This window comes from Bubalus kerabau, chromosome 5 (assembly GCF_029407905.1).
Source record: "Bubalus kerabau isolate K-KA32 ecotype Philippines breed swamp buffalo chromosome 5, PCC_UOA_SB_1v2, whole genome shotgun sequence".
Lineage (NCBI taxonomy): Eukaryota > Metazoa > Chordata > Mammalia > Artiodactyla > Bovidae > Bubalus > Bubalus kerabau.
Window position 1 is genome coordinate 88,369,380 of NC_073628.1, and position 13,626 is coordinate 88,383,005.

Sequence of the window (13,626 nt, forward strand, 5' to 3'; positions counted from 1 at the left end):
TTCTCTTGGGTACAAAAGAAATGAAGAAGTAGAGTGATAGCTTTATTATAATACATTAAATGACTAAGGTGAATGATGCACCAAAGGACACTGTTTCTTAGGAAAATCACAAGCTAAGATGACAATTCATCAATTGGTATTTTTATCAGTGTATAAGGGAGAATATTAAAAAGCAGAGTCATTACCTTGCCAACAGAGGTCCATCTAGTCAAAGCTATACTTTTCCCAGTAGTCATGTATGGATGTGAGAGTTGGGCTATAAAGAAAGCTGAGAGCCAAAGAATTGATGCTTTTGAACTGTGGTGTTGGAGAAGACTCTTAAGGGTCTCTTCGACTGCAAGGAGATCCAACCAGTCAATTCTAAATGAAATCAGCCCTGAGTATTCATTGGAAGGACTGATGATGAAGCTGAAACTCCAATACTTTGGCCACCTGATTTGAAGAACTGACTCATTTGAAAAGACCTTGATGCTGGGAAAGACTGAAGGCAGCAGAAGGGGATGACAGAGGATGTGATGGTTAAATGGCATCACCGACTCAATGGACATGAGTTTGAGTAAGCTCTGGGAGTTGGTGATGGACAGGGAGGCCTGGCGTGCTGCAGTCCATGGGGTTGCAAAGAGTCGGACATGACTGAGCGACTGAACTGAACTGATAAGGGAGCAGCTAACACTTATCTCTATTATAAATTTATGTTATTGGTTTTCTTGGTTGTCTTTTGGAAATGATCGCATTAATCCATTTCCCTACTAACTCGCATAGAACTACAGCCTGATGGATAACTATATAGGCTTTGCAGGCAAATCTCTGGGTTTCAAAGATATACCAGTTGTGTGACCTTAGATGAATCATTTTACTTCTTTGTGCCTTAATTGCATCCACTGTAAAACAAGGAAATAATAGTCTTCATCTTACAGGGTTATTGTGAGAGCTCAATGAAAAGCACTCAGCTCAGTTCCCAGAACACAGTAGAGGTTCAGTAAGTGATGGCCACTTGCCTTTAGCTAATACCTCTGTTATTATTTTTTTTAAAGCCACTACATGTGGCATGGTACCAGGCAGACCCAAAATGAAGGTATTCTTAACCTCAGAGACTGATGAAAATGAAAGTGAAAGTGAAGTGAAAGTCGCTCAGTTGTGTCCGATCCTCTGCGACCCCATGGACTATATAGTCCGTGGAATTATCCAGGTCAGAATACTGGAGTGGGTAGCCTTTCCCTTCTCCAGGGGATCTTCCCAACCCAGGAATCAAACCAGGGTCTCCTGCATTGCAGGCGGATTCTTTACCAACTGAGCTATCAGGGAAGCCGACCGCTACTTGTATGTATTTAACTTTCTCATGTATACATGTGTACCTCCCAAATGCCAGTTTGGCCCCTGGAATTTCCCATGAAATGTCCTTCATTTCCATTTTCCTATATCCAAATGTTACCAAGAAATTATCTGTCCCTCTGTTAGCATAATATTTTATCTGAAAAATCCCTTCTGGATCTTATCATTTATCTTACCAACTCTTTGTGTATTTTCTTTTTGCCCCCATTAGCCTATAAGCTTCTGAAGGGCAGCATCTGAAGCTATTTTATATTTATGTCTCCCACCATCCCTCCTAGGATAGTGTCTTGTAACAGGAAATGTTCCATGGAGCGTGAGCAAATACATGAACATATATTTTTAAACATAGCTGGAAGTTTGTTATGGAAAAGAAAGAAGTTATTTGATTACTATTAGCAAAGACATAAGTGGGAAGGAAGTAGTCTTGCTTTTGTTTTCATGTATACTAGGCTATGTATGTTTAATGATCATGTTTATCAGGCACTGGTTTCAAACACTCTCAGAGGGACTATCTTTTAATTATAGAGATCTCTAGTTTGAAATTCTGTGTGTATGTGAGGTTTTCAAGTAAGGTGAGAGGCATTTTACCAAACCTACTAGGTTGTTAGAAGGGTTATCATTTGATTTGTCTATACTTGAACATATATGTGCATACTAAGTTAAAAATGAACAAAAGTTATAAAATCATAACATAGTATAATATGTACAATAAAAATCCCCAACAAAATTTTTCGTCTTTGTTCCATCTCATATTTTTTACCTGATATATCTGAGAATACGTAGATATATATACATATATATATATACACACACACATCAATACTGGGCTTGAATAAACAGTCATAAACTTGTATTAACCATTCTTATAATAATGACTTATTGAACTCCAGCTCTTTGCAAAGAGCTAAGCTAGGTGCTCTGAGAACTGTAATAAGATCTCTCCTCCCATTTGAAGAACAATACATCACAGAAGAGAAGAGAAGACAAGCAGATACATAAAAATCTTCAGAGTATGAATTTATTTTTTCAGATGTTCATTTTCCCTGTTTTGAGGAATTTGTTTATTAGTAGCACGTGCCTTCAGCTCTAAGTGGGAAGGAGGATTCAGAGGGAGATGTGCTTTCTCTAGCATGGGTCCTCAGGGAGGACTACAGTGGAAAAATTAAGATTTCAGGGAAACCTGGAAAATAAGATTATAATAGGGCTAAAGAAGCTCAAAGGGGTATTCTGGGTTTACAGAGTAGTAAAAGGAGGGGAGAGACCAAAAGTCAAAGGAGGTCTGCATCTGCTTAAATCACATGCTGCAAATCAGCATGCAGGAGGATGGAACTGGTAGCAGTGAAATAAAGTTAGAAGGTTGGGAGCCTGTCATGTGAGCATGCGTGCTCAGTCGCTCAGTCATGTCTGACTTTTTGCAACCCGTAGACTGTAGCCCTCCAGGCTCCTCTGTTCATGGGATTCTGTGACTGAGTCAAGACAATGCTTATGAATATACACAGTAGTGGCTGGCAAAAGAGATTGGAAGGATGTTAGGAGAGTATTTTCATAACCCTTAAGAGAAGTCACCAGAGCCTAAATTATGATGAATGCAAATGGTGGTATGAAGGAGATTTCTATGAAATCTCTCTGAACTTCACAAACTAAGGAAACATTTTGAGCAAAGGATACTCCAAGCAATTTAAGCACCTAATGCACAGAAACAGGAATTTAATAATGCATTGTCTTAACTCATGTTCTTTGACTATCAGAGTTGGAAGAAAACTTAGAAATCATCTTGTCTAGCCTAACTTTACAGGTGAGTATGCAGGTTCAAAGATTTAAGTAATTTGTCAAAAGTTGCAAAGACAGTGAGTGCCTGGGTGAAGATACCAAAACTCAGTTTCCTCAATCCTAGGATACCTGCCCCCTGCCCCGCCCCGCCCTTGTTAACATGTGCATGGTTTTAATTGTTATTTCACCAAAAGTATACCTGAACCACACTTTATTCTTTTCTTATACACTGAAGGCCCCGTTTCATTTCCTTGGCTATTCTTCCATAGTTCTTGAAAACATGGTCCCCTCTATGTGCTTCTACCCACTCCTTTGGCTACAATATCTTTATATAAAAGCATCCAGATCTAAACCTCTGTCATGATCTTTCTCCTCACACTGGATCTACACTGGACATCTTCATCAGAGCTCCGAAATAAAGTATATTCTTTCCTCTGCTACTCCTTTAATATTCCCTAGTTGAATTAATGGATCATCCACTTAACATAGGCTAGAAGCTTTGGAATCACCTTTTTAAACTTTTAAAAAAATTTTAATTGGAAAATTGCTTTGCAGTTTTATGTTGGTTTCTGCAGTACAACACCACAAATCAGTCATAATTCTATACATATCCCTTCCCTCCCTTCCCTCCCCCCATCCCAATCTTCTAGGTCAGGAATCATCTTTAATTCCAGTCTCTCTTATCATCACCCTAAATGCCTCCTGAAGACACTACATCCTTTCCATTTTCCTGGTGCACACACAGCTGAGGACTACTACTGTACTTATATTCTGATTGGAGTCCCTGCCAATCATCTCTTCCACAACCAATCTGTTTTCACAGTGCCTTTCAATTCCCTTCCTTAAATATACATTTGATCCTAGCATGGTTCAAGCTCTCTTGACTTCTTGAGTGAAACAAGACTCCCAACTGAGGGACTGTAAACTTTTTCTATGAAGGGACAGATAATAAATATTTTAGGCTTTGAGGATCATACTCAATTCTGCCATGGAAATGCTACACATAATACACAAAGGATAATCATGGCTGTGTCCAATAAAATTTTATTTATGATTTTTATGTGCTATAAAATATTATTTTTCTTTTTTCTTCCCAGTCATTTAAAAATATACTTAAAAAAAAATTCTTATCTCATGGATCACTTTAGAAACAGATGATGCACCAGATTTGGCCTATGGGCTGTAGTTACCAACTCTGTCCTAACTGGTTTTCTTGTCTCCTACATCAGCTCTCCAAGTTCACTCTATACAGCTGTCTGAGTTGGGATCCTAACCCCAAAAGTTGATCATGTTAGAAGCCCTGATTATAATATTACATTAAGAGTAATCCCTTATTCTCAGAATGGCCAACATTCCAGAATATGGCCCACAACACCCTTCCTCTGGTCCCTCTCCCTCTCTTGCCAAACACCCAAAGTAACGGTAGAGCCTACATTCTCTCCCAACTTTACGTCTTTGCATATATTGTTCCCTCTACCTGGGGTGTTTGCCCCACCCTTCTCTACTTTGAGGACTCCTATTCATGAACTCAGAAAGCTTTCCCTATCTCCTTCACCTCCAATTAACGGAAAGAGATGGGTCTCTTTCCTGTGTGCCTCTGTGGCATCTTCATTTCTCTCATTACACTGTTTTCACTCTACTGTAACTGCATATACAGATCTGGCTCCTTTGTAGAATGTGAACAACCTAAGGATAGGAACTGAGTTTTTTTTCTCTCTATGTCCAGGGCCAACCAATGCACGTAAAAGATAGTAGGTGCTCAATAAATACTCATTAAATAAGTGGATGGTATATTTACTAATTGAGTCCTTCAAAAAAATGTTGAATTTCTATTTTCCATTTTTAAGTCCAATTAGATAAAAAAGGGAAATTCCAAAAGAAGTGACAGATTGACCTATAAATTTCTACTCATTTTAAAATTTTATTTGCCCTAGAAGATTTGAAATCCTTATTTTATCACTGTTTTATAGCATCTTTTTCATATTTAATTTTAAACTTTGTTTAGAATATGACATTCAAAATATTTAAATTAAGGCTAAATGAAGTGTTACCTGTGTTAGATTTATTTATTTCAGCTAAGAACAAAATATATGCAATTTCTCAGCCACACACTTGAGTATATAAATCAATAAAGAATGGTGAAGGGAAGCAAATGCTAACAAAACCCAAATTGTGTATCAGAAATATTTAGTCCAACAAGCAAGTCATTTTCTGTGCAAAACAGAGATATATACAGTTCCTTTCATTTTTATTGTCATCTTTAAGTTTATGAATGTGGATTTTATAAAACATGAACATAAACTAAGTGTAAAATGCTTACAAAAGAGTACTGCATTTAGAAAATAGATAATTAAGCTTTATTTTCTATAAAACTAAGTTAAATTTCTGTAGACTTGTAGTAAATAAAGCTCAATAGAAAAAGCTTTCTATGGAACCAAGCAAAACCGTTTTTCTTAAGAACAAAGGAATTAGTTACCACCAGTCCATTTTCAGCAGTTGCTGCATCTTAATATGCTCTACTTGCAAGAAATGGATCTTGTCAGACAGTACAAATTGATACAGCACAGGAAAACTCTCTATGGACTTTGACTTCAGAAATTAACTCTCTGAATAAGATAGAATGGCAAAGCGGGCAAAACCAGCATTAATATTTATTTATTGAAGTTCAGCCACACTGAGACATTAAAAGCTGTCCTATTTCTGTGGGTTAGTAGTACTTAGCACACAAATGGTTGGTTCTCAATAGAAGTCTGACAGAGAAGAAAAACTATTACATATCATGATCAAGCTAAATTCTGAAACTTCTAAGATTAAATAACCATAGGAACTATGTTAACATTATGTTCTCACTTCTATAGTGAAATACTTTAAATAGGCATTAAAAGAAAGGCTATCATTCTGCAATATTAAGCAATTTTTTTTCTCAATAAAGTGTTTCAACTATTGGGATTTTTCCAGATATCACGTGTATAAATAATTTATTTTCTTTCTTTCGTTTTTTCCTTTCTCTCTTTCTCCTCCTTTCTTCTCTTTTCTTTCATTGTTTAAAAGGGAAGTTGGCAAACCATTTGGAATATTATCATAACAAAATGTTTTTTAACAAAGTTTGATTTTAACAGAACTAGAGGCATCTTAACACTAACCGAAAACTTTGGGAGGTTCAACAACCTCTAGAATATTTTTTTTCTCCAAATGCAGGCTGTTCAAGTGGTGCTTTTCTCCATCTGTTATCATACCGTGCTCAGAATTACATTGTCATATTTAATGTAAAAGGGATCAGTCCCCTTTCATAGTTTAAATTCAACATTTTACTATGATTAGAAGACCAGTGTTTTTCTAATTTATGAATAAACCAAATTTTATAAACTCATGTAGGTATTTAGATAAAGTTCTCTCTAAAAACTGAAAAACTCTAAGAATTGAACAAACCCAAAGGCTTGATCTGAAAACTGAAAAATTGTACTAAAACTTGAAAGGAAAAGAAACCATCTATGTGGTACTGTGAAACACCTACAATCTCAGTTTGAATTTTTCTCTGTGTCTGTATATTTATGCATATTGTGTGTGTTTTCAATATAACAAATTTCTCGATGTTTACTACCTAAAATGTATTATTGTAATTTAGGGCTGAGCTATGTGTTCACTAAAGTTTTATGACAATGATGCTGTCACACCAAAATATCTCATGATGGAGGTGATGTAATTTGAAACCACGATGGTATAAGCAGGGTTATAGTAATGGTTTAAACATGAACAGAGTCGGTCAGTTCCATCTCTAACTTTTACACCTCCTTAGGACTCAGGTTGCTTATTTTGTAGCACTTCCACCTCAGTTTGCATCTTAGGATATCTTTTGTCTCTTTCACCACTGACAGTATCTCACTATTTTCCTAAATATATTCCTCAGATACTTCAGTTCAACATTTTTATTAGACATAAAATTAACAGGAGAGGTAGTGGCTGTGGTAGAAGAAATATGTCATTTTGCTTATATTGATAGAGAATCACCTAAATATTTGAGCATTGTAGATGAAAGGTTTTGTAATCTATCAGTAATTCCCTGCCACACTTATCATTCACATATCTGGCTGTTTTGCTTACCACATCTTCACTTTTCTTAATATGCCTAGAAACTGTGTGTAAATTGAATGACTAAGACTTAACTCTAACAACTGTTTGGAAGCCTGTGGCAAAAATCCGAGGAATGAAATTGGTGCTATGGTGCATAATGGGATTAGGCAGTACCTGGTGAGGTGCAGTTGGTGCTCGGATTCGCCCAGCAGTTCTGTCAGTTTCAGGCACTCCTCTCTGGCCCGGGTTGCCTTCTCCTGCTGCTGTTCCAAGCGCTGCTTGCTTTCACTCAGTTCTAAACTCAATTTCTCTATTTCCTTAGGCAGAGAGAAGAGGGTGAAGAGTATCACTATAAAATATATGCACTTGAATTCAAAATTATCTCATTTTTATTTTTGCCATGAATTTCAATATGATGAAAAATTATTAGAAAATTTAGGCTAGCTTCCACTTTATGACAAAGGGAATTAACCCAGCCAGAAATGCACATTAGTGAGGATTTTTTGGATCGTAAGATGCAGTCTAATTTTAAAAATGAAATGATTAAATGAGGATAGTCAAAATGGATAATCTGTGTTTTGAATCTAAGGCTCAGTCTCTTTAAAAAATAATACGAACTTAAAAAGTCACTACTTTTTAAATATAACAGTTTTGTTTGTGAGATAAGATCAGACATGTGCAGTGATTTACATCAAATGTGAGACTTGATTTTAAAAGACACATTTATGGTTTCATTTGGATGTTTTGAAAATCAAATTAAATGGTAAAATAATTTAAGATATCTTTTAGAAAAATATGAGGTGTAAAAGAAGACATCATTATGATACACAGTATTATTTGGAAAAAATACTTTAGGAAAAAATAAAATGAGAAATTTCAATGTATGACATTGCTGAGCATATTTAATGTATGACATTGCTGATCTAAAATAATATTGCATTAAAATTGCATTTAAAGGGCAATAAAACCACTCTGATATTAACAAATATAAACATCAAAATATATAAAAATCTATAATAGCTTATTCTTTGGTTTCAGTATGAAATTATACTTTCTTATTGAAACTCAAATATTTCAAAGCAAAAATACTTTACATAGAATATGGTTTAAATAATTGACACATTAAAGTACAAATATTTATCTATTATAGAACATCCATAATTTAAAAAAAAAAGAAAACAGAGATAAATATTCAGACCATTAAAACAAGAAAAACAAAATAGGGGAAAGTAAAGAGTGAAATATTTTCAATTCAGCAGAAAGCAAGAAGAAATTTTTATAAACAAAAATACAGTCCACTCTTGGAAAACAAAACCATGTCTAAGTAGAGTTTTAAACTTAGTATTTAAGTACATTTCAAATTTCCTCATGTCATTACTCAGTATTCTGAACAATCTACAACTACACTGAATATATCAGGCAGGATAAATTGTTTATTTTTCTACATTTATTGCACTACAAATATTCAGTTTATCTCCATCAAAACTGTATATTACCATATAATAAAACAACATATAAGCTATTTAAAAAAATTATGTAATAATGAGCATATTGCTTTCATTCAGAGTAGATTTTCTATATCTTTCAGATTAGATTACTAAGTGAAACTGATTTGTTTAAAATATTTTAAATTGTTAAAGTTTTATCAATACATTTCTATCTTATTATGCATTATAATTAAAAAGATAGGAAAACATAAGAGAAAAGCCTAGCCTACTAAGTTTGGTCTAACATTTATGAAATTAACAAAAAAGCAAAGTAGAACTGGAATTACATGTTAATTTTAAAATTACAAAAAAGTACCCATTAATTTTTTTTTGCTCCTGCTCATGCTCAATCACTTCAGTTGAGTCTGACTCTTTGCAACCCCATGGACTGTAGCCCACCAGGCTCCTCTGTCCATGGGATTCTCCAGGCAAGAACACTGGAGTGAATTGCCATGCCCTCCTCCAGGGGATCTTCTTGACCCAAGGATCAAACCTATGTCTCCTACATCTCCTGTGTTGCAGGTGAATTCTTTACTGCTGAACCACCAGGAAATTACAAAAATTTATCCATTAATATTTTTACACAGTGCTATGTGCAAGAAACTATGCTAAATATTATGATGGACTCAGAGTTTTCACATCCACACTCAGGACTTAGCAATTCAGTTGAGTAAATGAGACAAACACACACAAAAAGACAACCAAAGTATCAAGCATGTAAAAAACAACAAATGAGTCTTAGAGAAAATCTGTGCTTCAATAGGCCAGATTAAGGATATACTTAATGGGCAAGAAAAGTGGGAAAGAAGGTAAGGCCACATAAACTCACGGAATGATAGATTAGACCAATTATCAAACATTTTAAATTCTAGATTTATAAAGCTGTATTTTTCCTTATAGATAATGAGGAAATAATGATTTAAACAGGTATGCAACATGAGAGAAGCTGAGTTTCAAAATACTGGATTAATGTGTATGATCATTAAGACAGTAGAGACTGGCAGTAATAGTAGACCACAAAAAGATGGTTGCAATACTCCAAATATAAGAAGTAGTGACAGTTAAAACAGAAATATAAAGAGAACATGATGAGTACATGTAAATAAAAGGATAGATATCAGAAGATAACAAAGATGACTCCTGAATTTTGAGTTGAGAGGACACTACACAGTGATAGAAATAGAAGATGTATAAAATTCTAAACTTCCTTCAAAAGAAAAGGTGTAACAATTTTTATCAGCACCATCCAACAACAATAATGTATGTGACCTTATATTGGTAATCAGGTTTTATGTATAAAGTAGCTGCTTTCTTAGTCTCATGTAATAAAAAGTCAGACGCTATGCTGAATTCCAGTCAAACACAGAGATAAAGAACATGGGCCCAAGAATCAACAGAAATCAGGGCTTAGACACAGCTCAGGCACTCTCCAGCTCTGTGACCTTGGACAAGTCACTCAACTCTTACCAGTTTCTTCAGTCTAAAATGGGAGTGCCAACTCTAGAAAGCTCCTAAAACTATTGGGAAGACAAAAATGAGATGGCAAATACTTACCAGAGTGCCTAGGATATAGCAAGAACTGAATAAAAAACAGCTGGTATCATTACTGCTGATTTTTCTCTACCTTTCAAGAGCAAAAATATAAGTAAAGGAAAAAGACCTGCCTAAGGATTTATGGTTATCCCTGAGCACCAAAGAGTTCTTAATTTAATTCAATAAAATTTCCGGATAAGCACTCTTTTGGAGGACACTGAATAAAACTTTATTATAATTTCAAAATGCAAAAAGCATTTTTGTTAGGAAGATGGAAAGTCACTGCCTGATTCTGATGATCTGTGCCAGAGAAACAGCTTATTGGTGCAGATAATCAAAATCAACAAATAATCGAACCAGCTGGACCAGGGCTCAACACTTACTCCCCGAGTCAGGAAAATCTGCCATGGCACCAACTCCAATAGTTAGAAGAGGAATCTCTTGCCAGAAATGCCATACTCCCACTGGCAGGACAACCCTTTGCTTTGCCCAACTAGGTCAGGGCTGCTTCCTTGGCTGTATACAGTGGCTCAGGGATGAAAGACCACAACAGTCATAGGCCAATTGTACACTACTCTCAAAGTACTCTATTAGCCTGCAATGTACACTGCAGTTTGACATGGCCATCTCCTGGCTAACTGGGCAAAGACGAGTCCGGATAGCTTTACATTTTATCAAAAGATATACTTCAAGTCATGAATGTAACCACCAGAATAACTAAAAGTTGTTCAATTGTCAAGTCATGTCCGACTCTTTGTGACCCCATGGACTGCAGTATGCCAAGCCCTCCCTGTCCCTCACTGTCTCCAGGAGTTTGATGAAGTGCATGTTCATTGAATCAGTGATGTTATCCAAAAATCTCAATAAGTAAAAGTAGAAATGGTTAAAAGTGGCTACCTCAGGAGAACACTACCAAGGAAGGGATATGGAGAAAGAGACTACTATTCATTTATAATCTATAATGCACACAATTTTCTTATTAATCATTTCTTTTCATTATTTATTAGATTTTCTTATCAAAGCAATGTGCCTAATTCAAGTCAAATAGTACTCAGTTGCTCCTAACAAAGAAAGGTAGTGCCTGTGCTCTTCCCCTCCCCGTCTCTAGGCCAAATCCTCAGTGGCACATAGTATCCATCCCTGATATTCATATTCCTACTTTAAAATAACATACTTGCTTCCCTGGTGGCTCACATGGTAAAGAATCTACCTGCAATGCGGGAGACATGGATTCAGTCCCTAGGTTGGGAAGATCCCCCAGAGAAGGGAACAGCTACCCACTGCAGTGCTCTGGCCTGGAGAATTCCATGGACAGAGGAGCCTGGTGGGCTACAGTCCACGGGGTCACAGAGTCAGACACAACCAGGCGACTTTCACTTTTATCACGCTATCCTTTGATTTTGCTACATAAATTTCATCTATTGATTTCCTATGTGGCACTAGTGGTAAAGAATCCACCTGCCAATGCAGGAGATGAAAGAGACGAGGATTTGATCCATGGGTGGGGAAGATCCCCTAGAGAAGGAAATGGCAACCTGCTCCAGTATTCTTGCCTGGGAAATCTCATGAATAGAAGAGCCTGACGGGCTACAGTCCATGGGGTTGCAAAGAGTTGGATATGACTGAGTGATTGAGAACTCATCCATGTAGATTTCCTATATTAAAAAAGGTAGTGATTTATCTCTCTTATACCACCCAATATACCCACCTCATCTGCCTCTATAACAATTTTGGTTAAATCATTAGTAGGTAGTTCATTTACATTATAATGATTATAGAAATATTGTTCATTACTGAGATAAGCATTATTCTGCTTAAATTAACTTTCTTGTAAAAATCTTTTATTATTTATAAAATTAACTGCTTGCTTTTTTAATAGTTTATTTTTCTAGGTAAGTAACATTTTTTCCCCCAAATGTTCAAACAGTTCTGTCAAATACCCATTCATAATATTTTTTCAATAGTGAAACATATCAGTAAATCATTAGTTCCTTTAAATTATTTTCCTAGATATATCCTGCTTGGTGACATGTCTAGCCTGGTTGATCTCTGATTTGGTTGATTTTCTTACACATGCTCCTATTAGAGTTTCTTGTTTTATGTGTTTTAAGTCAACCTGTTTCTGTTTACCCGCTTCTGTAGTTGAAATACATTCTCCGGGTAACTTTCACAAGAAAGGGTACACAAACAATGCATTTTCAAACAAGTATCTGTATGCCTGAATATGTTGTTATTCCATGCATATCCTTGATAGTTTAAAGTGAAAGTCACTCAGTCATGTCTGACTCTTTGCAACCCCATGGACTGTACAGTCCATGGATTGCTCCAGGCCAGAATACTGGAGTGGGTAGCCTTTCCCTTCTCCAGGGGATCTTCCCAACCCAGGGATCAAACCCAGGTCTCACGCATTGCAGGCGGATTCTTTACCAGCTGAACCACAAGGGAAGTCCAAGAATACTGGAGTGGGTAGCCTATCCCTTCTCCAGCAGACCTCCCTGACCCAGGAATCAAACTGGGGTCTCCTGCATTACAGGCAGATTCTTTACCAACTTAGTTATCAGGGAAGCCCACTTGATAGTTTGGCTAGGTACAATATCTATGCTGAAATTAACTTTCATTCAGGATTTTCCATTCTGAAGAAGATCAGCCCTGGGATTTCTTTGGAAGGAATGATGCTAAAGTTGAAACTCCAGTACTTTGGTCACCTCATGCGAAGAGTTGACTCATTGGAAAAGACTCTGATGCTGGGAGGGATTAGGGGCAGGAGGAGAAGGGGATGACAGAGGATGAGATGGTTGGATGGCATCACTGACTCAATGGACGTGAGTCTGAGTGAACTCCGGGAGTTGGTGATGGACAGGGAGGCCTGGCGTGCTGCGATTCATGGGGTCACAAAGAGTCGGACACGACTGAGTGACTGAACTGAACTGAACACTGTCTTCAAGATTGTAATATTACAATTAAAAAGCCCTGTGCTATTATGATTCCTAATAGTCTGTGATTTGCTTTTTTGTTTCTAAAAGCCTTTATAATAATTTTCCCCTGGAATTTTGCAACTTTACAATGCTAGACCTTGGAATGGGCCTTTTTTCATACACTGTGCTGGGTTTTCCGTAGGCCCTTTTTAATCTGGAGGTTTTCTTTTGTTTGAATAAATTTTCTTATATTTTTATTTTAAAATATTCTGATGCCATACATTTTAATAATTCCTTTTCCTGGAACTCATGGACATTGGGTTTTGGCTCTGTTGCATTGATCACCTAATTTTATCTATTTGTCTTCTGATTCTAACTTCCGAGATAGTCCCTTGACATTGTGTTCCAAAACTTCTATTGAATTAAAAAAAATCTTTAGCACATCTTTCATTCCAGGAGTTACTTCTTTTTTCATTGCTTTTATATAGCACGCTATTTTATTGTATGACTATAATATT

The 13,626-nt window shown here is 36.2% G+C and overlaps 1 protein-coding gene across 30 annotated transcripts in view; it reads right to left on the reverse strand.

Annotated features, from left to right (window-relative positions):
* The window catches only part of SDCCAG8 (SHH signaling and ciliogenesis regulator SDCCAG8), a 243,024-nt gene that overhangs the window by 105,798 nt on the left and 123,600 nt on the right, over positions 1–13,626 (reverse strand). For all 30 annotated transcript variants that reach the window (XM_055582141.1, XM_055582140.1, XM_055582139.1 and 27 more), the window contains exon 13: positions 7,348–7,490. In XM_055582141.1, coding sequence (XP_055438116.1) covers positions 7,348–7,490 — 143 coding nt within the window. The remainder of the gene's footprint in view (positions 1–7,347; positions 7,491–13,626) is intronic.